Source organism: Panthera leo, chromosome D4, assembly GCF_018350215.1.
Source record: "Panthera leo isolate Ple1 chromosome D4, P.leo_Ple1_pat1.1, whole genome shotgun sequence".
Lineage (NCBI taxonomy): Eukaryota > Metazoa > Chordata > Mammalia > Carnivora > Felidae > Panthera > Panthera leo.
Genome location: NC_056691.1, coordinates 81816083 through 81840611, shown reverse-complemented (window position 1 = coordinate 81840611; position 24529 = coordinate 81816083). Strand labels below are relative to the sequence as shown.

Genomic DNA, 24529 nt, shown 5'->3' with positions numbered 1-24529 from the left:
TTTATTGTGTTATGAGCCATTGCTCTCTACTCTCCCTGTGTACAAATAACGCGAGACTTTTAATTATCATAACAAAGATTAAAATCTATTGCAGGGAAAATCATACTCTCTAAAATGCAGGAACTACTTTTAGTAAAGAAGCCTGACTGGATACATCTTACTTTCAAAATGTTCTATTCCTCCTGTACTCACCTCAACTTTATGTAGAATTTCTGCTATCTCTAGGTTCTGTTGAAGCCCTTCCACATTTGAAAATGTAATATACCTTGTACCATTTATAAGAATTTTGTGATTGATCACATGTTGATTGTTACAAATGTTAAATATCCTTTTTTGTGATATTTTTGGGAAAAATATATTCTCCATAGAATTTAACTCTGGGAGAGACTTTAAAGAGTCCAGCTCTCATCTTTGATAAGAAAACCAACTTCATATCCCTTCCCCCATGTCCTTCTTAGTGACGTTGGACAGGTGACTTCTCTATCAGTTTTTCTTAAACTTATATATAAAACAATAAATTTGAACTTGGTAATTTCTAAAATCATTTCCAGGTCTAAAGTTCTCATGATTTTATATTTAAATCTTCCTGAGTTCCTAAGAACAGAGAAGAGGGTAAAGCAAGAGAGGAGAGTTTTGTGTCTTTATGAATGTTGCTATTTGAGTACTACTTTGGAGACAGAATTTTTCTAAACTAAGTAGTGTTTTTCTTCCACTGGAGAACATGATAGTACAACATTTAATTTTCTTTCCCATTTGACCTATAATTGACCATTTGTAGGTATGAAAACATTTTTCTTTCAGAAATAGTTTGTGATTGAAGTACTTTTCTTATGTTGCTTCCTAGGATGAAATTTTGTGGGGGAGGGATGGAGATGGGAGGGAAGGGTAAAAGAATAGTAATAAACTGTTTTTTTAGGAATTGGTATCTACTATCTTTGCTGTTTGAAAAAAAATTATGGTTGAACTATGTTTAAGTTTTATGTGTGCCTTGTAAGATTCTTGTGACATTTTTGGTAAGCACTTTGAGATATTTGCTTGGGGGGAAGGGTTGTTTTGTGAAAGTGATGGTTGTTATTTATTTTTATTTATTCCTGTCCAGTAGCACACAGTGATCTCAGAACATTCCTAGAGAGTGTCTGTTTGCATGATGTATATAAACAATTCCAGGAAAATAGAATCTTTTGAAAAATGCAGGTATGGCAAAGTAAAGTGTTGAATTTATTCATTTAACACATTCACTTTTAGTTGTTTGTGTTTCTGATATGATGGGGAAAGATGCAACATGTTTGAGTTCAGCCTCTTCATTTACTGCATTAATGTATAAAGGATCTTGGAAAGGTAGGTTGTTACTTTGGTATAAGAGAAAATCCTTGCTGTTTTTCCTTGGATGTAACTATTCTATATGTTTACATAAGAAAAAATAAACTGGAGATAGGAATGGAGAACTTTGTGTTTTGTCTACATCTGTGAATTTTATGGAATGAAACTATTTCTTCTGGCTGTTCATTCGCTCAACAAATATTTATGGAATCCTTACAGTAGTACTAGAAGTTAGATATACAGACAAAAATCCCTGGTCTCATGAAGCTTGTATTTTAGTGGAGGGAGAAAGACAGTAAACAAGTAAAATCAATGTATATCAGATTTTGAAAACAGACTTGGAGGAAATAAAGCAGGGATAGGGAGTGCCAGGGAACAGAAATTGGGATTGTAATATTAAATGTAATGGTTAGGTCACCTGTGAAAATATTAGCAGAGTGTCATATGCACTGGCCAGTGAAATGAAAAGCATACATATATATGCTTCCATTACTATCTAGTTAAATGGAAAATAGTGGAACAAATGAACCATTATTGAGAACCTTACTCTTGGATTAGCATTTATGTCATAGGAGAGAATGAAAGGATACAAATGCATGGGAGAAAAGTCTTTGGCCAACAAACATTTTTTGAAAAACACTTTTGTTTCCCTGACATTATGGCAGTATAATAGTAATAACCATATATATACACATACATATTAAGTTTATTACAGCTTGTAAACTACATGTCCATATGTCTAAATTTGTACTGGATTTACTTTCATGCATGCCTTTGTTGGACATATGTTTTCACATTGGAAAATGACTTCAGTTTAATCACAGTTTGTGGCCAATTTTTTAACCTGTGTTTTTCAGTTTCTCAGTAACAAAGAGCACATAGTGTCGGGTTTTTAGGATTATTTTGATGAATAAACTATAAAAACGAAAATAAATGGTAAAAATGAAATATTTATTACCCTAACACAGGACCTGGCACATGGTAAAGCAGTCCATAAAGTCGAATTCCCTTATTTCTAATACTAGTCTGTTTCTTCATCTAGAAAAACAATAGGAATTTAACCTTCACAGCTTGCTGTGAAAAATCCTTAAACAAATATTTATTGAGACATTAATGCCAGAATTTGTGCTTGAATTTTGATCTCTGTCAGCTTGTGAAGAACTCTCTGTAATAGATATCTGTTAGTGCCTGGCAAGCAAATGCTGGGTTTTTTTTTTGTTGTTTTGGTTTTTTTTAATAGGGAGATTGTCAAATATGTGGAAGGATTGGGGGAATGAGTCAGTGTATAATTATGGTCGAGTGCATATAATATAGATGTATCGGATTATGCTCAATGGAGACCACTTTTTTCATGAGGGGAGTCAGGCACTGCCTCACAGCAGTGTTAAAGGCTAGCTCAAGGCGCTGATGAAGGTGCAGGGAGTTTCCCATCAACCCTTTCGGCTCGCCTAGGCCTCCTAACAGCACCTCCCACAGTGCTCCGGGGCTCCCTAGTCACGTGACGGGGGTGGTTAGTCTCGGCCAGAGGGAAGCTGATGCGCAGTCCAGGTGGCGGGGGGCACTACTCCTCCCTTCCACCTCCCTAACGCCCTGTCCTGCGTGATCTCGCGTGAAAGGGGGAGTATCTTCTCGCGAGATCTAGGTCGGGATCCCTCCAGGACCGCCTCCTTGGAGAGGAGGAGGAGGAGGAGGCGGAGGCGGAGGGAGGAGGAGGAGGCCCCGTCGCGGCCTCCGCCGCCGCCAACGGGGCTGTCCCTGTAGCTCCCGATGGAGTTTGAGGTCGTGAAACCGCCGCCGAGCTCTGCCCCGGCGAGACGAGGCGCCTCCGTCGCCAAGCCGCGCCGTCGCGGGGCTCCCGGGAGCGGCCCTTAGCGACCCCGCCCGGGCCCCCACAGGTAGGGCGGGGGCGGGCACGATGCGGCTCGGGCCCTAGCTTGGGTCCCTAAGTCCCCGGCGGTCGGGCGGGAGACCGGTCGCAGCCCGGGGCCTGTGTGCTGTCGTCGTCGGTGCCCCGAGGGTTGGGAACTGAGGGCCGCACCTGACACTCGGACCGGGCCCGGAGTCCGGGGCCTGCGGAGGCCCCTTTCCCTGGTAGGGCTTTTTCAATACCGAGCGCCCGGCGCAAATGGCCACCTCCCTTCGACACCGGCCGAGGGGAGCCCACTGACCCCTAAGGAACCCACCCAAGCAAAGGCCAGGGTTCTCTCTCCCTTTTCTACACCACTTAGCAAGAGGGGTTTTGGAGGAGGACCTCGAAACCAAGTCCTCTCCTAGCTTTTCGGCTTTCTGTCTTGGGGCTTCCCGAGATCTCAGCGCAGGGATGGTGGAGGCGATCTGAGTGGTAAATAGGGACCACGGCCAAACAATGCCCTGAGAGAGCTTAACCTCCTGGGAGGGAGATAGCCGGACCAGAGTGGTTGCACAGTGGCTGTGACGGTCCTATGGGATGAAATATGGCCAGAGAATTTTGCTGTGGCTTTCTTCTTTCCCTGTTTCATTTTTCCTTCTTGGGGAAGCCTCTTAAGGAGACTCTTCCACCATCTTAGAAGAATGGTAGAAAGCATCTTTGTTTCTCAGAAGCAGCTCTACTTTTCTCTGCTCTTAGCTTTCAGGAAGGGAGAAGATGAGAGTAGCTGTCATTTCCATCCTTCTCATCACAGAGGAGTGTAAGATACTGGCATGTAGAACCTTGACACCAAAATAGTCTCAAGTAATCACTGACATGAAGTAGATCTAATCTTGTGATTCCCAGCCCGTTTTATTTTTTAAATAACCCCCTGGTTCCGTTCTTTTAGTTCCTACTCTCCCCTTACCTGGGTCCCTTCTTTTTAATTCCTACTCTCCCCCAAACCGCTGTGATTAGAATGACTTTTTATTCCAAATAAAGTGTTTAAGTAGTCTCTTTTCCATTTTTGCATTAGTCAAACTATTAAGTTCCAATGGGAACTTTTGATTAACCTGATTGCTGATGTTGCTACGCTGCACTGATATAATATCACCCAAAAGCAAAGAAACGAATGTTTTAGTCTGTGCAGCTTTTTTCTCGTTAAATTTGCAAATTTAGTTAAGGCTTCTTCAAACGTTAAGAAAAGTTCATGGATTCTGCCATTATTACCTTTTTTTAAAAATCTATCTAAAAAGCTACACCACTTTTATAGCATCTCTTTCTTGTGTTGTTTACTTCCACATTTGATTTTTTAAGAAATAGAGGCCATAAATCCTGTCAAAGACCATTTTTAAATGTTGGTATTTTTGTTAATTTGGAGATTGATGTTTCCCAAATTTTAGAGTTTGGAAAATTGCTAGGACAAAATATGTTAAATGTATATTCCAAACATGTTAGAAAAAGCAGATGTTAAAATTCAAGTTGCCTCCTATTCTTTGAAGGTTTAATTACAGTCCTGTTCATTAGTGGATCCTCTGAGTTCCTCCTGATCTGTTATTACTGTTGTGTTGACCCGACATATAAGACTTATGTCCTTTGTTCATATGTTTTCATTATTTCACTTTCTGCTTTTGCAGTTTGCTGTATCTTCCAGTTTGAAAAAGCTAACAAAAATTCTTTTGGGGGGGAAGCATTTTTTTTTTAACACAAAATTTTATATTCAGAAATAGAACTTCAACAACATTGTATGCAGTGTCTAAGAATGATAAATAAACTTACAGCAAGACTTTGTTATAGTAAGCACTTATTGTTTTGGTTGGACTGTGTTGAAGTTTCACTTTCTAGTTATGGAAAAAGGAAGCATGTGGTAAAATAAAGCTAGCTGAAAATTAAGAGTAATGTTTTGCATCCTGCCTCATAAACGTTGTAAGGCACATCATTATGTTCCTTGGGTTTTCTAGTTTGATGAAAAGTTCTTAAGTGTAGTTGTGACTTTCACCTCAAATTCTGAATAAAAGTTAGTTTTGAGTATTATCTTATAATTTTAAGTACTCTAGAGTTGCATCGTCCAGTGCAAGCCAATAGCCACATGTGACAGTTGAGCACTTGCAAGGTGGCTAGTGTGAATCGAGATGTGGTGTAAATGTAAAATAAACTATGCACCACATTTCAAAGACTTAGTACAAAAAAAAAAAAGAATTTAAACTATCTTAGTAATTTTTTACATTAATTACATGTTGAAATGATTTTTTGGATAAATTGGGATAAATTATATTATTAAAATTGATTTCATGTGTTTTTTCCTCTTTTAATATGACAACTAGAAAACTTTAAATTACTTGCAGCTCACATTGTGCTTCTGTTAGCACTGTTTAAAGCATCACTGCTCTTCTGAGAAATAAATTATCTGAATCAAAGTAGACACATGAAAACCAAAAATTTCCTGACAGAATATCATCTTGCAATCAGAATAATCAAAAAGGCTAATAAGGACTTTGGTAATCTGAAGGGTAAAATTATCCAGTGGCCATTATTTGATAGGCAGAAGTGAGTAAGTTCTGTCTCAAAAATAAACATTGTTTGTCTTGTCATTGCTAATGCAAAACTTTATCGGTTATATTAATTAAAATAGAAAATTATCCCATTAGTGTTCTATTAGAAGACACAGAAAGTTAAATCTCATACTGATTAACAAACTGAGTTCAACCTCATAGTGGATTTAAGAGGAAAAAAAAACACAACTTGAGTCTTATAGCTTTCTTAATTTATACTAAAGTCATTTATATTAGTAGTTTTTAAAATTGTACCTCAGTTCCTTTTTCTCTAGTGCTTTTAGTATGTTTGAATGCTGAGTTTTAGAGCGTGCACATTATTTCCATTGGCTTTGTTTGCTTGTTTTATAGGTTAAGGTCTCAATTGTACCTAAAATGCTTTAAATATAATTTTTGAAGTCCAAAACTAATTATTTGTAAGGTTTCTGAATTGAGAAGTACTCTTTGGTACTTTTCATTTCAGTAGCTTAAACTCCTCATATGAGTAAACTAAAATGAAAACAATGAATGTCTTAATTAACAGACTTGAGCCCTAATGTTCATGTGTTTATGAAGAGAATTGTAAAATACTAGATATTTTTTATTATACAATACTGAAAGAAGCATAAACTTTATTCTGGCATTTTAAAATCTGGAGACATAGTCCAGAACTGGCTGCATAATATCATGGTAGACTAATAACAAAAAATGAAAGTACTTAACTCGTATGCAGTTTGCTCTTAATAAAGCAATGTGCAATTTGTATCATATGAGAGATGTCTATTAATTACTCTTCCTATTTTACAAGTTAGTATTTATAACAAGGAACTTAGAGCTCGAAAAATTACTTAAGGAAAAATCTGTTTAAGGTCTACCTCTAACGTAGTGTTTCTTCTATGATTTATCATCTTTCTTCAAATTTACTAACTAGTAGCTGAAATTAGTTAATACAAGTAATTTAATTAGAATGTTTTTCTTAAATAGTCTCTATGTATCTAGAGTTGTGGGCTTTTCATTTTTTAGTTGTGGGCTTTTTAATCCATTTTATCTCAGTTTGAGATGTTTTGGGAGTATCTTCAGGTTGGATACTTTACTTGACTATTAACTAAATGTTATTAGCAATTTAGACATACATAGAATTAAGTAAATTACTATAGAATTATTAGTAAAAATTTAGAAGTTTTACGCATTGGTATGTATTCTTAGCTTGCCATGGCTCATGTAGATACTTTTTAAAATAAATGATAAAGAGGGGCACCTGGATGGCTCAGTTGGTTGAGCGTCCAATTTCAACTCAGGTCAAGATCTCGTGGTTTGAGCCCCACATTGGGCTCTGCACTGACAGCTCAGAGCCTGGAGCCTGCTTCACATTCTCTCTGCCTCTGCCCCCCCACCCCCACCCCCTTCTTGTGCTCTCTCTTTCTCTCTTAAAAATAAATAAACATAAAAAAATTAAAATAAATTTTAAAGACAATGGGCTATTATCATTTTCGGTTATAAAAAATGCTTTCTAGGTAAATGTTTGCAAAGTGCCTTTTTTAAATAAATGAAAGTTCTGCCATCACCAATTAAACATTTTAGTGGACTATATAAGCTGCTTCTGTGTTTTAGATAAAATTTTGTCTCTATCTTAATTGAGGAATCTAGAATTTATTGATAACAGTACTTAAGAAAAACATTTAAAAAAAAAAGGCTTTCCTTATGTCTTACATAAGAAAAATTTAGTAATTCTTTTCCCGTCAGAAAGTTAGAATCTGACACATAGCAGGAGAATTTGACGGGATTATTGACTAATTTTGGCAGAAATTTTTTTTTTAAAGATATTCAATTTCTACTAGAAATTAAACTTCTCAGTATTAATTTTACTGTGGCATCTGGTGTTCATAGACATAGAAGCGCATATAGGATGTTACGACATGAAACTATCAAGTGTATTCTTGAGTAGTTTGAAATACTGAAAACAGGTGAAAGAAAATATGAAAGATAGTGTTATGTTTAGTTCAAACTTAAGTGCCCCCCTACCCCCAATTTACTAACGTAAAGCATTTCAGGATGATCTTGGAAAACTAAATAAGGAAAGAGTATTTGCTGCTAGTTTCCTATTACGCAGTGGCTATGATACCACAAAATTAGCATTTCCAAACAGGTGGCTGTTATGAAAAAATAGATGTAGGATCTTGTTTTGATAAATATTTTATTGGTTCAGGTTATTAACTAAATTAAGGCTCTCAGTAGTAGATTTAAGATAAGATGCATTCTTCCTCAGAAGCCTTTTCCTTATATAATTCTGCAGCCTAGAAAACTGACATTTAATAGTTCCAGGAAATGATATGTTCACCTGTTTAGTACTCATCTCTAAAGTTGAAAGCAAACTGGTTTTAAGATTGATGGCATTAATAGGTGTGGCAATGGAAGGGTGAAAGTTACAAAATAAATATAACTTGCAAGATTTGACTAGTTTAAAAATAAAGATACTAGATACTTTGCATTAGAGATGTTTGAGGAGAAATTTGTACAGGGTGCTTTTTATATAACAAGCCCTGTGATTCATTTACCAAGATATTTTTTAAAACCTTAGTTTATGTGAATATAAAAGCACAATAAAGGCTAACAGAATTCTTCATTTGGATGTGGAGATATTGGAGAACCAGTTACATACTTTTCTGTCTTGATCTGACTGTAGGCTTACACATCTAATTTCTGTGGAACTAAGATATCTGGGTTGGTAAACATTCTTATGAAATAAAGTATTAGATATTTAATTGCCCTAAATACCTGGATTTCTTGTTCACCAGAGTGCCTTTGTCAGACTTATGTAACTTTTGAATTGGAAGATATGAAAAATTTGTGAAACGCAGAATGTTTGTTAGGTACCTAAAGATTTTAAATTAGAGTACAGTATAGTTTTGGTACCAGATATTTTATCTTATTAAAAATTATGGGATAAGCATTTTAATCTTAGGAAAAAGAAAAAGTCAATCTTTTTTTTACATGTGCCTTTTAATCGTATGTAAAAATAAAAAATTATATTTTGCTTTTTTTATGCTTAGAATTATTAGATGAGAATATTTATTTTTCTATATTTGGTCATTGGACCTGACAGTTTTGGGTTGTATATATGTATCTTACTAAATGGTGTGTTTTGTCAAAAGTATTGTGGGGAGCCACATTCTAGATTTGTAAGACATTTTTCCCCCCACCTTAACTTTGGCACTGTATTTTAAGGTCAGAATCTTTGTTTTTTGTTTTCTTTTTTTTTTTTTTTTTTTCCATTTTTGGACAGATTGCTCTATCATCATATCTCACATACTTTGATTTTCATTACTTCTGTTAGCCTGTTAGTCAAATCTTGACCAGAGATTTCCTCTTTTGTGAAGCTGCCAAGTTGAACATATCCTTGACTGACTTGGTCATTCAGGTGGCTGTTTTTTCACACTTGACTCACTACAGTATTCTTTGGATCAGTAGTTTTCAAAGTCCAATATCTTAAGCCATTTCTTAATATGTTTTGGAGCAGTAGCTGTCCAAAACACTCAAGCAACCCAAAGTAACTTGTGTTTGTAAAAATGAAACGTGGAAAGTTAATCTACTAATTTGATGTGATCATTAAGAAAAATACATGAAAGCTTTGATACTCAACTGTTATATGAGCAACCAATATAAACATGTTTAGTTGAAAAGGACACTATTCAGATATTGTTTCTGGACCAAATTTCAGAAATTTAACAAATTCAGCAAATAGACTTAAAGACATCCAAAGCATATAATTATTCAGAATGTTTTAGGTTTTGAAGTTGTGATGGTTGACTAAAGCAGTTAACTCTTTCAAGGTGAATGATGAATATGTGGTTAATTCTTACTTTTGTCCATTTCCAGCTCACAAAACACTACACAGCAAAATAATGATCTGCTAGACTGCTAACCCGAGCATCCAGCTTCCACAATGCCTGTACAGGCAGCTCAATGGACAGAATTTCTGTCCTGTCCAATCTGCTATAATGAATTTGATGAGAATGTGCACAAACCCATCAGTTTAGGTTGTTCACACACTGTCTGCAAGACCTGCTTGAATAAACTTCACCGAAAAGCTTGTCCTTTTGACCAGACTGCCATCAACACAGACATTGATGTGCTTCCTGTCAACTTCGCACTTCTCCAGTTAGTTGGAGCCCAGGTAAGCTTTCAAGATTTTACTCATTTGGGGGGCACCTGGGCGGCTGTGTTGGTTGAGTGCCCGACTCTTGATTTTAGCTCCAGTCATGATCTCACAGTTTGTGAGTTCTAGCCCCGTGTTGGGCTCTGTGGTGACAGAGCAAAGCCTGCTTGGGATTCTCTCTCTCTTCTGTCTCTTTCTGCCCCTCCCCTGCTCACTCTCTCTCTCGCACTCTCTCTTTCTCTCTAAATAAATAAATAAATAAATAAATAAGATTTTACTAATTTGGTATATGCAATAATTATAGAACTTTGTCCATTAAGGGGTACAACGTGTGTCTAGTGATACTTGAGACATAAAAAATATTCATCATACCTGACACCATGATTGTATTCTGCAAAAGATTTTTTTTTAGATAATGTCATAAATCCTTAGGCAAAACCATAAATTTTATTATAATTTTATATTTCATTGTGTTCAATGCTGTGGTCAAAATTTATGTTTATAAGTGATTTTGGTTGTGGGTCCCCTGGGTGGCTCAGTCAGTTGAGCGTCTGACTTCAGCTCAGGTTGTGATCTCACAGTTGTGAGTTTGAGCCCCACATTGGGCTCACTGCTACCAACCTGTCAACATTAGCCTGCTTCATATCCTCTGCCCCTCCACCACTTGCGCTCTCTCAAAAATAAATATTTTTCAAAAATAAGTGATTTTGGTGGATAACATTATTTTTAAGTTTATTTATTTGAGAGATGACAGAACACAAGCAAGGGGAGGGACAGAGAGAGAGGGAGAATCCGAAGCAGGCTCCTCATGGTAAGTGCAGTGCCTGACATGAGGCTTGAACTTACAAAACTGTGAGATTATTCCCTGAGCCAAAATCAAGAGCTGGACGCTTAACAGATTGAGCCACCCAGGCGCCCCAAGGAAGATTTTTAAATAATCATATATAAGCTTTTATTTATTATTGCATACAAAAAGAAATGTAATCAAAACTTTGGCCAAATATCAACCCACTAGGATCCTCAAATGGAGGTTTTGGGATTTTCTTTTTAACTTCACTTGACTTTTAGGATATTATTACAAACAAGAAAATAAGGTCTATTTGGGGATATATATATAGAGAGAGAGAGAGAGGGAGAGAGAAAACCAATTTCCAGAGTATCTGTAACAAATTCTGTATAGTTTTTTCGGTTCATGTGTTATAAAATAAATATTTCTTTTTTATAATCATTTTAGTGAATCAGAGCAAGACCCTAGATTTTTAATAATTTCCATTAAATGAGGGCCTGTTTTATGTTAGGTATGATAGTAAATATTACTAATATTTTAGTAAAAATTTTAGTAAATATTACTAAATCATTACTAATTCTTACCTTAGCTGTTTAGTTATTATCCCCATTTTACAGGTGAGGAAGAAGATGAAATTCTGTACATCATGCACTGTATATAAAAGCAAGAAAGTAAGGACTTTTCTGGTTAATCACTTCTTAGAAAATTCAGTGAATTAAAAATACTCCATTCTTGGGACGCCTGGGTGGCTTAGTCGGTTGAACGTCTGACTCTTGATTTCTGCTCAGGTCATGATCCCAGGATTGTGGGATCAAGCCTGCATCTGGCTGTGCATTGAGTGTGGAGTCTGCTTAGAATTCTCTCCCTCTGACCCTCTCCAGCTTGCTCTCCCTCCCCCTTTCTCTCTCTCTCTCTCTCTCTCTCTCTCTCTCTCTCCCTCCCGCTCCCTCCCTCCCTCCCCCCTTCCTTCCTTCCCCCCCTCCCTTCCTTTCCCCCCTCCCCCTCTCCTTCCTTCCCTCTGACCCTCTCCCCAAGCTTGTGCATGCCTTCTGTCTCTCTTTCTCAAAAATAAACAATAAATTTTTAAAAATACTCCATTCTTTTAGTATCTTGATATTTGAAGTGTTTGTTTTAAAGCATATATTTTTTTAAATGTTTATTTATTTTTGAGAGAGAGAGAGAGAGAGAGGGAGAGACAGACAGACTCTGAAGCAGGCTCTAGGCTCTGAGCTGTTAGCACAGAGCCCAACATGGGACTCACAAACCACGAGATGATGACCTGAGCCAAAGTCAGACGTTCAACCGACTGAGCCACCCAGGTGGCCCTGAAGCATGTTTCTCTTAAATGTCCGTATTCCAGTTAGACACTCTGAAATCTAGATGCATCTGTAATCAATAATATATCATAATTGTCAGCATTTTTTTCCACAGTGCCTTTTGCAAACAGTGGCGTCTTAGATCTAATACAATATTGGAGACTTTTTGTGATAATACTGGCTACCATTTTATGTCTGCTATGTTGGTCAGTTACTATGTTTTATCATTTATAAATGTTCTCTCAATTGGTCCTTAATGGTCTGCAGGCCTACACAATGTGATTTCTATTACTGTTAAAGCCCCACCTGTTACTACTGGCTTCAGTCTTTCTGCTTAAGCCATACTGCTTCCTAGCCAGTTGTTAAATATGCCAAACATGTTCCCACCTGAGGGCTTTTGTAGTGACTGTTATCTTTGTCTAGAATGTTTATCATCTTTCTCAAGTGTTTATTCAAATGTCATGATTCCTAAGGAAGCCTATCCTGACCACCCCTTTTAAAATTGCAGTTCCTCTCCAGCACTCCCAATCCCTCTTATCTTTGCTGTGTAATTCTTACCACTTTCTATCATTATTACCCACTTATTTGTTAATGTTTTTAAATTTATTGGCTCCATCCTCTCTTCACTAGAATGTAAGGTACAAGGGCAAGAAATTTTATCTGTTTTGCTCACCGATACATGCCTAGTGCCTGCAAGTATGTTTGGATATTAAGCACTCCATAAATGCAAATGATTGTTAGATTAAACTGAATTTCCATAGTGGCACTATAAAACAGGGATTTTTCATCTCCATTTTTCAAATAGGGAAACCATAACTTGGAGCAGTTAAATGATTTACTCAGGGTCACTCATAGAAGTGGCAGAGCTGCAGTTTACATCCCAAGTTTTGACATTTTGTTAAGTATACTGTGTTTTGCGGGGTGTCTGGCTGGCTCAGTTGGTAGAACATGCAGCTGTTGATCTTGGGGTTGTGAGTTCGAGCCCCAAGTTGGTGGTGGAGTTTACATAGAAAAGAAAAGAATACTGTGTCTTGTGGTGCTTGTTGTACCAAGAGGGGACAGACCATAAGCAATAAATAAAATAAGAAAATTATATAGTGAGAAGGTGCTAAGTGGTTTTTTTCCTTCCTACTTTTTATTTTGAAAAACTTTTTTAAAAACTTCCAAAAAATAGTATACAGAGAACCCATATAATTTTCTGCAGCTTCCCCTAATGTTAACATCTGTCAAAATTCTACCATAGTTATCAACCCTAAGATATATACATTGATCGGGGCGCCTGGGTGGCTCAGTCGGTTAGGCATCCGACTTCGGCTCAGGTCATGATCTCGCAGTCCCTGAGTTCGAGCCCCGCATCAGGCTCTGTGCTGACAGCTCAGAGCCTGGAGCCTGCTTCAGATTCTGTGTCTCCTTCTCTCTCTGCCTGTCCTCTGCACATGCTCTATCTCTCTCTGTCTCTCAAAAATAAGTAAATGTTAAAAAAATTTTTTTTTAAATATACATTGATATGATATTAACTTCTTTTTCCATTTATTAATACACTTAGCCCCTGCTGTTAAGTATAATATCCTTGGTTCTTAGCAGTTTGGCTATGTGTTTGTCTTCAATTTTACTTAAACTATTTTGATGTATTATCTCTGTGTTCTAATTTTTTTTTTTCTTTTTTTTTTTTTTTTTTTTTTTTTAATTTTTTTTTTTCAACGTTTTTTATTTATTTTTGGGACAGAGAGAGACAGACAGAGCATGAACGGGGGAGGGGCAGATAGAGGGAGACACAGAATCGGAAACAGGCTCCAGGCTCTGAGCCATCAGCCCAGAGCCCGACGCGGGGCTCGAACTCACGGACCGTGAGATCGTGACCTGGCTGAAGTCGGACGCTTAACCGACTGCGCCACCCAGGCACCCCTCTGTGTTATAATTTTATACACACCAAGATTATTATCAAATATATAAATAAAAGTTCCATGAGCTGGATAAATGTATTTCTTCCATTCTTCTTTGTTTTTAGGTACCAGATCATCAGTCAATAAAGTTAAGTAATCTAGGTGAGAACAAACACTATGAGGTTGCAAAGAAATGTGTTGAGGATTTGGCACTCTACTTAAAACCACTAAGTGGAGGTAAAGGTAAGTTCCCCTTTACACAAAAAAAGTGTTTTACTGGTGAGCAGGACTTGGTAATATTTTTACCTTGAAAGACTTGATGTTGATACTCTATTAAATAATTCTGAGTTTTAAAAAATGAGTTTGGAGAATTCTTGGGAAAACTTTCTGATGGAGAGCGTTGTATTATTTTCTGAAAATAGCTAGTATTGTTTTTAATTTAAGAATTCATCAGACACACTACATATTGAGATTTATACAGTATTTATATTCATTAATAGTTTTGTAGCAGAATATTAATTTTAGTAAGTCCTACTAAGACAATTTCATGTATTAATTCAATTTTGTTTGGCACTTATGGTGGTTAGGGTCCCTGCCTTCACAGAACCCTCAGTCTGTTGGGGGAGATAGGCATGTAAGTGCAATAAGTTATTTTAAGTGTGATGACAAATACAATTCTGTCTTATTCATCACTGCATACCCTTGACCAGCACATCATAGATTAATTAATGAAGCATTTATTTTATACCTGCTCTGTGCTTTGTACTGTTCAATATTTTGAACATAGTCACTTCCTTGAGAAACTTAGCCTATCTACCTTGTTCATTCATTCATTCATTTATTGACAGATATCTAACGAACCTGTACTAAGTGCCAGGCACTATTTTGGTACTTGGCATACATTAATGAAATGCTTGCCCTCGTAGCATTTACATTTTAGAAAATGGAGAAAGCATAATAAACAATAAGCGAATAAAAAGATTATATGTTATAATTGATAATTGTTATGGAAATGAAATAATACGGCTAGAGGGATCAGAAATGTCAGAGTGAGGGGACAAGGGCACGTTGCAATTTTACATAAAGTGGTTAATGTAGGCCTCATTAAAAAGGTAGCTTTGAAACTTGAGATGAAAGAGGTGAGGTAGTTAGCCATGTAGGTTCCTGGGAAAAGACTGTCCCACACAAGGGAAATAGCAAAGTCCTCTAGTCACGCCTAGCGTCTTCAAAGAACAATAATAGGAGAGTGTGCCTGGAGCAGTGTGAGTGAGGGGAAGAATAGTATGAGACAGATGAAAAGAAATGGTGAGGCCAGATAATGTACAGACCTGCAAGCCATTTTAAAGACTTGAGCTTTTATTCTTAGTAAAATTGGGTAGTCTCTGTAGGGTTTTAAGCAGAGGAGTGACACAATCTAACCAATGTTTAAAGGATTTGTCTAGCTGCTCTGTTGAGAATTCAGTGTAGAAGCCAAGGTTAGGAGCAGAGTATTGGTTAATAAGCTAATAGAACAAGGTTAGTAGCAGTGGAGGTAGTGAGTGGATGGCCTGAATATATTTTGAAGATTGAGTCAAGAGGATTTCCTAAATTATTGGACATAGGGTATGAGAGAAAGAGCAGAATCAAAGATGACTCTTGGGTTTTGGGGTCTGAGCACCTGGAAAGAGAGGTTGCCATCAACTTAGACAAGGAAAACTGTAGGTAGATCAGGTTTAGATGAGAAGATCAGGAATTAAATTTTAGTCGTGTTATGTTTGAGGTGTCAAATCTTCATTTGGATGCTATTGAATAACTAGTGGATGTATGTTAAGGAGGGGTATAGAAGTTGTACCTTTGGGAGTTATTAACATATGGATAGTATTTAAAGAAATTAATAAGATTGCCCAAGATCTTCTAAGTAGTGAATGCAGATAGAAAAGAAAACAAAAACTGGATCCTGAGGCCTTTTAACATTAAGAAGTCAGGAAGAAAAGATAAAATCAAAAAAGACTGGGGGAAAAAAAAAAAAGGAAGGAAGAAAAGAGAATGGAGTGTTCTGGAAGCCAAGTAAAGAATATGTTTAAAGGAATTAGGAGTGGTCATCTGTGTTGAGGGCTGGTGAAATGTCAAGTAAGGACGGAATGTTGATCATTGATTTAGCAAAGTGGAGGTAATTGCTGTCATGAGAAGAGCAGTTTTGATGAAGTGACAGTGGCAACAACTTAATTGAAGTAGGCTTTAAAGATTGTGAAGCAAGGAATTTGGAAATCATGAATACAGACAACTCTAGAGAATTTGCTACAAAAGAGAAGAAAGAAACGGGACAGAGCTGGTAGGCAAAGAGGAATGAATAAAAAGATTTATGGGGCATCTGGGTGGCTCAGTTGATTATGCATCTGACTCTTAATCTCTGCTCAGGTCATGATCTCAGAATTGTGAGTTTGAACCCAGAGCTGGGCTCCATGCTGAGTGTGGAACCTACTTTAAAAAAAAATAATAAGATTTATTTATCTTTAGCATGCTTGTTTTTATGTTATGCTGATGGAAACTATCAAATAGAAATGGAAGAAGTAATGATGTGGGAAAGAGGGAAGGATTGCTGGGGCATATCCTTGAGTCAGGAAAAGGGATTATGATCTAAAAGCTTGCCATTAAGTTATAGTCTAAACATCGTGTATGTGATAAAATTAGAGCTGTTATTAATCATTACTTTTAGATTATGCTCTGTATTTAAGAGTCTCTTATGGTTTGTCTCCCTCTCTGTTTTTATATTATTAAACTTTTCATTAATTAACTGGTTGGAGAACAGACGAAATAAATCCAAAGTACTCTCTTGAGGGGCACCATACAACCCAGAGAACAGGATACCCAAATAAAACTTTAACTAAAAATTAGGCTCCTGTTCCCACAAAATAGTAATAAACAGAGATAGAACACTCATGTTAAAACCAGGTATCTTACAGAGGATTCATTACAAATTATGGCTTCATAGTTAAATACAGATAATGAAAATTGACTTGTCTTTTTAAATGAAAAAACTTTACTTTGTTTTCTTTCTCTTAAAGGTGTAGCTAGTTTGAACCAGAGTGCACTGAGCCGTCCAATGCAAAGGAAACTGGTGACACTCGTAAACTGTCAGCTGGTGGAGGAAGAAGGTCGTGTAAGAGCCATGCGAGCAGCCCGTTCGCTTGGAGAAAGAACTGTAACAGAACTAATATTACAGCACCAGAATCCCCAGCAACTGTCTGCCAACCTATGGGCTGCTGTCAGGGCTCGAGGATGCCAGTTTCTAGGGCCAGGTAGGATAGATCACTATCTTGTCTGTCTTACTGGCTGTCAAGGTTAGAGAATTCCAATTTCTAGAGAATTGGTTGAGAGTCCCCTCAACCTAACTTCACCTATACATACAAATCTTGACATAAAGATAAACCAGTTTTTGTAATCATAATCTATGTATTAGTGCTATAGTATTTTAGAATACATTTCTCATTTAATCTTCCGTAGCCTTCAAAAGAAGTGACACAGATTCAATTTAACAAATTAAAAACTGAGTTAGGCCTAAGATTTTATGAGTAGTAAGTAAAAGAAAAATAAAGTTATTTATATATATGTATATACACACACATACACATATGCATACATACACACTTACAATCATTTTTTTTTAATGTTTATTTATTTTGAGAGAGAAAGAGAGCACGCAAGTGGGGGAGGGACAGAGAATGAGGAGAGAGAGAATCGCAAACTGGCTCCATGCTTCTCCCTAAGCCCGATGAGAGGCTCAATCTCAGGAACCATGAGATCATGACCTGAGCCAAAATCAAGAGTCAGATACTTAGCCGACTGAGCCATCTAGGTGCCCCATGAAAGAAACTTTTTAAATAAGTGGTATTGAGATAACTGAATAGACATCTGGAAAAGGATTAAATTGGATATATTTCTTATATACCACATCTACTTAAATTCCAAGTAGGTCATAAATACTTGTTATTAACAAATGCATCATACAACTAATAAAAAATATGAATGAATTTCTTTATAACTTAGTATAAGAAACATATTTTTTTACTCCAAAGCCAGAAGCAGTAACAGAAAAGACTGATATTTGGCTGTATATTTTTTAAATTACACCACAGAAACATTAGCAAAGTAAAAAAAAATGAGGAACTTAGGAAAATGTATTTTATCACATATAAAAGACTAATATAACTTATATATAAGGTACTGCTGAAAACTCAGAAGATATCAGCCACCCAAATGAAATGAGAAAAAGGAATGTAAATAGCCCTCAAACATATAAAATATACTCAGTATTTCTCATATCAAGAGAAATATACATAAAATTATATTGACCATTTCTCATGTATCAGATTGGCAGAATTCAAACTTTTGACAATAAATTTTGTTATCAGGGCTGTGGGAAAACAGGTATATACTTTCATCTGGTAGTGGTAGGAACGCTAAGTGGTACACATTTTAAAGAGGTATTCGACAGTATCTAGCAAAATCACCTATGTGCTTACCCTTTGGCCTAACAGTTCCATTTTTACAAATCTATCCCAAAGAAACAGCAAAATATACAGAATGCATACTTATAAAGCACTATCTGTAACAACAAACATCTACCCACTAAAGGCTTAGAAGCAATGAATAGCCATAGCAACCAGATTATGACTCTTAATAAATACCATTGCCCACTAAAAAGAAGCAGGGGTCTTTGGATAAATGCCATTTCCAGTTCTAGGATAGAAAAGTATAAGTTGAGTGTGGGAATTCTTGAGCTACAAAGCAAAAAAGCTATTAAAGATCATGGGCATCTTGTGAAAAGGTCATAGTATATTTGAAGGGGCTCCCACTGGACATGAATGGCACAGTTGGAACATCAAAATGAATAATGACTACAATAGACTGAAACATAAAATATAAAAATCCATGATTTTGTAAAGATAGTACAGGAAAAATTAGTTATCTTTGTCACTTGCTAAATAATGCCAACACATTATTCTAGAAATTAGAAAAGGATAAAATAAGTCAAGCATGTTTTTTCTGCCTCTCCTTCACAAACTGTTTTCAACGACAGTTTCTTAGCGTGTTGAGTATAGATTTCTCTTTTGGCAGAATTCCAGCTAATAAATTAATAAAAAATCATCAAAATTAGAAAAATCACACATTTACAACCTCAAGTGAATTAATGGGTCTAGGCAAGAATTATTAGTAGCTGTTAAACCAATAGATGAAAGATTGCTGGGGAAATTTACAATAGATGGATGAGCTTGAACCCACTGATCAACCTTACCATTACTAAAAGTGAGACAACTAGGTCTTAAGTATCTTCTGGTGTAATGTCTGGAATAACAAGTATGCTTGGCAGAAAAAGAAACAAAACCTCAAAGAACAAAAACTCATTCTGAATCTAATCAAGCCTGTAGTTTACAGGAAATAAGGAAGATAAATGAATATATTTAGAAACACTACAAAATTAGCTAAATCAAGAATATGGGGAATTGTTTAGAAAAATGATTGTTTCTTCAAAAAACAACTGAATTTTCTCTTGAATTGAAGGGTGGAGGGTGGTGGGGAACAAGTGTAGATTTATTTTTAAAGCCTAAAGGCATATTAACCAAAAGCAGTGTGTGGACCTTATTTGGATACTTACTCAAAGAGACCAAGTATAAGAAGAAATTTTGAAGTCCTTACATGTTAGAAATATATAATGGATTATTTAAGGGTGAAATGCCATGTCTGGGATTTACTTCAAAACACTCCAGCCAAAACAAACTAGAAAAGTGGGTAAGAACTGGCAACAGCTATATTATGGGCTCATGTTGTTTCTACTGTTGTGTATGTTTAAAATTTTCCATAATACAAAGTTCAATTGAAAAATAATTTTAAAAATCAACATTTGTATGTAATTTAAGAAGGCTGCCTTTGGATATTTCCTCATATTTATTTACCTTACCCAAGAAGCATTAGACTAGGTTATTAAGTATCCTTTGTTGTACAACTCAACAACAAAAAGACAACACGATGTAAAAAAAGTGGATCAAGGGCTTGAATAGACATTTCTCCAAAGAAGATATGCAGATGGCCTTTAAAAAACACATGAGGGGACACCTGGATGGCTGTCGATTAAGTGTCTGACTTTGGCTCAGGTCATGATTTTGTGGTTCTTGAGTTTGAGCCCCACATTGGTCTCTGTGCAGACAGCTCAGAACCTGGAGCCTTCTTCAGATTCTGTGTCTCCCTCTCTCTTTGCCCGTCCCCCACTCATTCTCTGTCTCTCTCACTCTCTAAATCAATAAACACACACAAAAAATTTTTTAATGGTTAATTTTCTATTACATAAACTTTGCCTCAAATTTTTTAAAAAAGGTACAGTTTTGCTGCTAACTAGTTGTGAACCTTGACACCAGTGCCTCACTTGGAAAAGGAGGGGTTTCAGTTTTAATCCAAATTCTAGATGATCTCTCAGCTCTGAAGTCCCACTGTTTTAGTTGAGAACCAATGCATTTTTAACTTTTAATTTTGAAATGATTTCAGATTTACCTTAAAGTTGCAAGAATAGTGCAGAGAATTCCTGTATATTCCTTATCCATATTCATTAATTTTTATTACTTTGTTACATTTATTATATTACTTGCTCTTTTACTCTTTTCTGAGCTATTTGAGAACAGCTTATATATTTCAGTGCCCCTTTATCCCTTAATATTTCAATGTATTTCCTAAAAATAAGGATACCATCTTAAACAGTAACAGTACCTTCATCAAATTTAGAGAATTTCAGTTACATACCATACTACATGGAATGTAGTTCACATTCCAGTTTTTTCAATTATTCCAAAAATGTCTTTAATGGAATTTATTTTCTTTCAGAATGTTATCACTTGCTGTATTTGTCATCTTTTTTTAGTCTTTAATCTGGAACCATTCTTTAGCCTTTCTTTGTCTGATGTTAGTATTCTTTCTTTTTTTTATGTTTATTTTTGAGAGAGGGAAAGAGCGTACATACATGGGGGAGGGGCAGAGAGAGAAGGAGACACAGAATCCCAAGCAGTCTCTACGCTCTGAGCTGTCAGCACAGAGCCTGAGATGGGGCTCGAACCCCCGAGCCATGAGATCATGCCCTGAGCCCGTCAGATGCTTAACCAACTGAGCCACCCAGGTGCCCCTGATGTCAGTATTCTTGAAGAATACAGGCAGTTATTTTATTAAAAATTCCTTAATTTGAGTTTATCTGATGTTCCCTCATGATTAGATTCAGATTATACTATGTTCATCCCTGGCTGGAAAACAACTCAATGCCTTCTTTAGATATTGCATCCAGAGGCTAATATCACTTTAAAATTATATACAAAATTGTTTTGACAGGCAAAGTTAACAGTCTCATGCATTAAATAAAAATTAACCGTTTATCATGAGACTCCTATATGTCCTTTACCTTTTGTTTAATATGTCAGAGTATTTCCGTGTATTTTGTAAATGAGGATTTTTTCTTTGTACTGTAACATTATCATTATCTAGTTGATTATTAAATACCAACAGAAAATACATTTTAAGTTCTGTTGACTTGTGCTCCAAATGGTTGGTCAGTAGAAATTATATTCTGTTTGATTACTTATTAAGTAAACTGTATTTTTGTATGTGGGATGTCTTCTTTTTGTACTAATGAAATACAGACTGTGGATAATGGAGACTGCCATGAACTAATACCCTGATAAGTCTGACAGACATGATACGCGGGTTTTCTCACTTAGCATGAATTCATGTTCCTTACTTCTAGCTATGCAAGAAGAGGCCTTGAAGCTGGTGTTGCTCGCATTAGAAGATGGTTCTGCTCTCTCAAGGAAAGTACTGGTACTTTTTGTTGTTCAAAGACTAGAACCAAGATTTCCTCAGGCATCTAAAACAAGTATTGGTCATGTTGTGCAACTACTGTATCGAGCTTCATGTTTTAAAGTAAGTAGCAAGCAACCGTCTAGATGTTACATGCCTTTGTGTGAGACAGAGGCTTTCTAGAATGGTCTAGAGGCTCCAGAAATGCATAATGCTAACAAAAGTTAAAAGGAAACTTTGTTTTCCTTCTGCACCGTTTGTGTCTGTGATACTACCTTTTGGGAATAAACATGTGAAATTGTCAGTAACACAAAACAGAGCATAGGGAAATAGTGTGGTAAACTTGATTCTTGCGATAGTGAAAGTAGACTAAAGAAGCCTTAGTCAAATGAATTTACCATCTTAAAAGGGAAAACTACATAGCACTGTATAAAAGTTGGTAAATGTTTCAACTTCCCATTATTTTATTCCCTGTTGTGGTTAGATTATGACCTTTAATCTGAAGATGGCCTATAATGTTGCCTTCAGGACAAGAGAGTGAAAAGTTGAGGTACTTGCCCCACTCTGCATTTAGGTGGTGTGATTTTTGTGTGTTTTGTTTTTTTTTGGTTGAGAAGACAGAAGAACCCCCGAGATATTTAGAAGTGTCGTTCATTGTCTTACAAACTTTGGGTGGTTACAGGTACCAAGAGAAGTGGAAAGTAGGCTGAATCGTTAAAAGTTTCTGTGTGTTACAAGAGAATAGGTTGCTGGCTGGCTCTTGAGAAAAGCCCAAACACTTGGAACTGGAAAGGCCCAATGGCTTCTATAAAAGTAAAACATCAAAATTTGAAGCCAAAGCTTATTTAGGCTATTTTGCTGGTTTTAATAGCCCAAGAGTGAAAACAGTAGAGATAGAAAAAAATTTTTTGGAAGACTGCTTAGTTTGAAATAGCAAGTAATTGCTGATAAAAATATGTTCAAATGAACTCACTTAGCTCCACTAATGAGGCTTGGACACTGTCTGCCTGATAGTTACAGTGCTTGATTTTGTGCCCTTAGAGTAACAATAGAAATGAATCTCTGGTTCCTCAAACATTATGCTTTTGCTAAGCAACCAAATTACAGAGATCATTTGTCATCCTGAAGTGACTGACTAGGTTCTCACACTCTATTCCTGATTTAATGTGTTTTATTTTGTTTTTTCCTCATAGGTATTATGCGGATTTGTGGTATATGACAGTCCTACATCTACAGTTGCTGCTAATATCTGACATTTGAATAACACTACTGTAGAAAGTGATTTCAATTTTATTCCTTATCTCATCTCACTGCCCTGTAGTTTAGCATGTTAAAGCAGTGTTTGAATTAATTAAAGGGTGTCTTGCTGACTTAACTGCCAAAAGACCTCTCTTGGGTGTCATTTACTCTAGTAAAGTCACCATTGTCAAAGGTCTTTCCTGATTTTGTAGGCTTAGAGATGTGAATTTTGTGGATGCATACAGTAGATTCTTTCCTCAGAAACAGAACCACCCTAACCAAGGTCAAATACAATAGATGATGAGTTTTATTAATTTGTAATGAGAAGTGCAACTCGTACGTGACTTAAGTGATCATATTGTAGATATTGTCCTGCAGAAGAGTATCAAACCTTTGCTTCCTTAGCATGGAGTCAGAACAAGGGGAGTTAATGATTCTAATATGTGATGCAGTGGTTTCCACCTGAAGATACCCATCAGAATTATCTATGGAGTTTTTAAAAGTATACCATCCCCAGATACTCTGATGTGGTATATTTGATGTGGGATTTGAGCATTCATAGATACTTTTTAATTATGTGGTCTTCCAAGTCAGGAATTGTGATTACCTGAAATTGTGGTTTTTAATGCTTCCCAGGTGATTTTGATGCATGTTAGTAAGAACTTTAATAGGACCAGGCTCTATTAGCCACCCGTGTCCCTCTTTACTATTCAAATGGATAGAAGCTTTTGCTGCCTAAGAGGCACCCTGTAGCCTACATGGGATTTGGAAGAGTACTAGCATCCTCTGGTTCTTGGGTTTCTTTTTTCTATTTTTTTAGGTTGGTAATTCTTTTGTTTCCTTAGTGTTTCTTTAAGTAGGGTTGGGTAGAATATAGATTTTTGTGACTTCTAAGTTATATACTCTATTATACCTAGATTGTGTTGATTAGAATTTTGGGTGTCTCAGACTAATCTATAATGTATTTGTATATTCCCACAGAGAATTGTGAACTGATGCTATTAACTCTCAGATGGTAACTTAATTTTCCCATCTTCATGTTCTTGGGGTCATATTATTGCTGCCTCATGTGCTAGCATAACAATAGAAATAACCAGTAAGGTGGTCTGGGATATTTTCATTTTACCAGTGACAAAATCATGATTTTGAACAGTTTGTTTTGTTCAGTCTGAGTTTCACAATCTGTACTAGTTCTGGGTCTTCTGAATCCTAGCCAAGTTTCAAATTTCATTGTGCAAGTTTTAGATAAATGTGTATCATTTATTATAGAAATTGTCTAGTCATATACCTGCGTGTTTGGATAATTAGTTTCAGTAGGATTATGAAACTCTGTAAACTTTTGAACTAATGTTTTTTAAATCACTTAAGTCAGGTATAAATTAAAGCTGTATAAATACCTTAATGATCATTTTTGTGGTGATAGAAGATTTCTAATATATGTGTACCCGTTGGCTGGACTGAATTGTCACTTGTCTGCTTAAAAGCCTTCCATGGCTTCCCATTCCCTTCAGGATAATATACAAATGTCTCACTGTATTTTATAAGACCCTCTGTGATTCTTCTCCAGCCTGTATCTTAGCCCTTAATTCTCTGTGCTCTT

The 24529-nt window shown here is 36.3% G+C and overlaps 1 protein-coding gene across 4 annotated transcripts in view; it reads left to right on the top strand.

The window, feature by feature from the left end:
• The first annotated feature begins 2858 nt into the window (after positions 1–2858).
• RC3H2 (ring finger and CCCH-type domains 2) overlaps positions 2859–24529 on the top strand; it is a 52393-nt gene continuing 30722 nt past the window's right edge. For all 4 annotated transcript variants that reach the window (XM_042912001.1, XM_042912000.1, XM_042911999.1 and 1 more), the window contains exons 1-5: positions 2859–3215; positions 9613–9910; positions 14004–14121; positions 16923–17156; positions 21638–21813. In XM_042912001.1, coding sequence (XP_042767935.1) covers positions 9680–9910; positions 14004–14121; positions 16923–17156; positions 21638–21813 — 759 coding nt within the window. In that variant the 5' untranslated portion in view covers positions 2859–3215; positions 9613–9679. The remainder of the gene's footprint in view (positions 3216–9612; positions 9911–14003; positions 14122–16922; positions 17157–21637; positions 21814–24529) is intronic.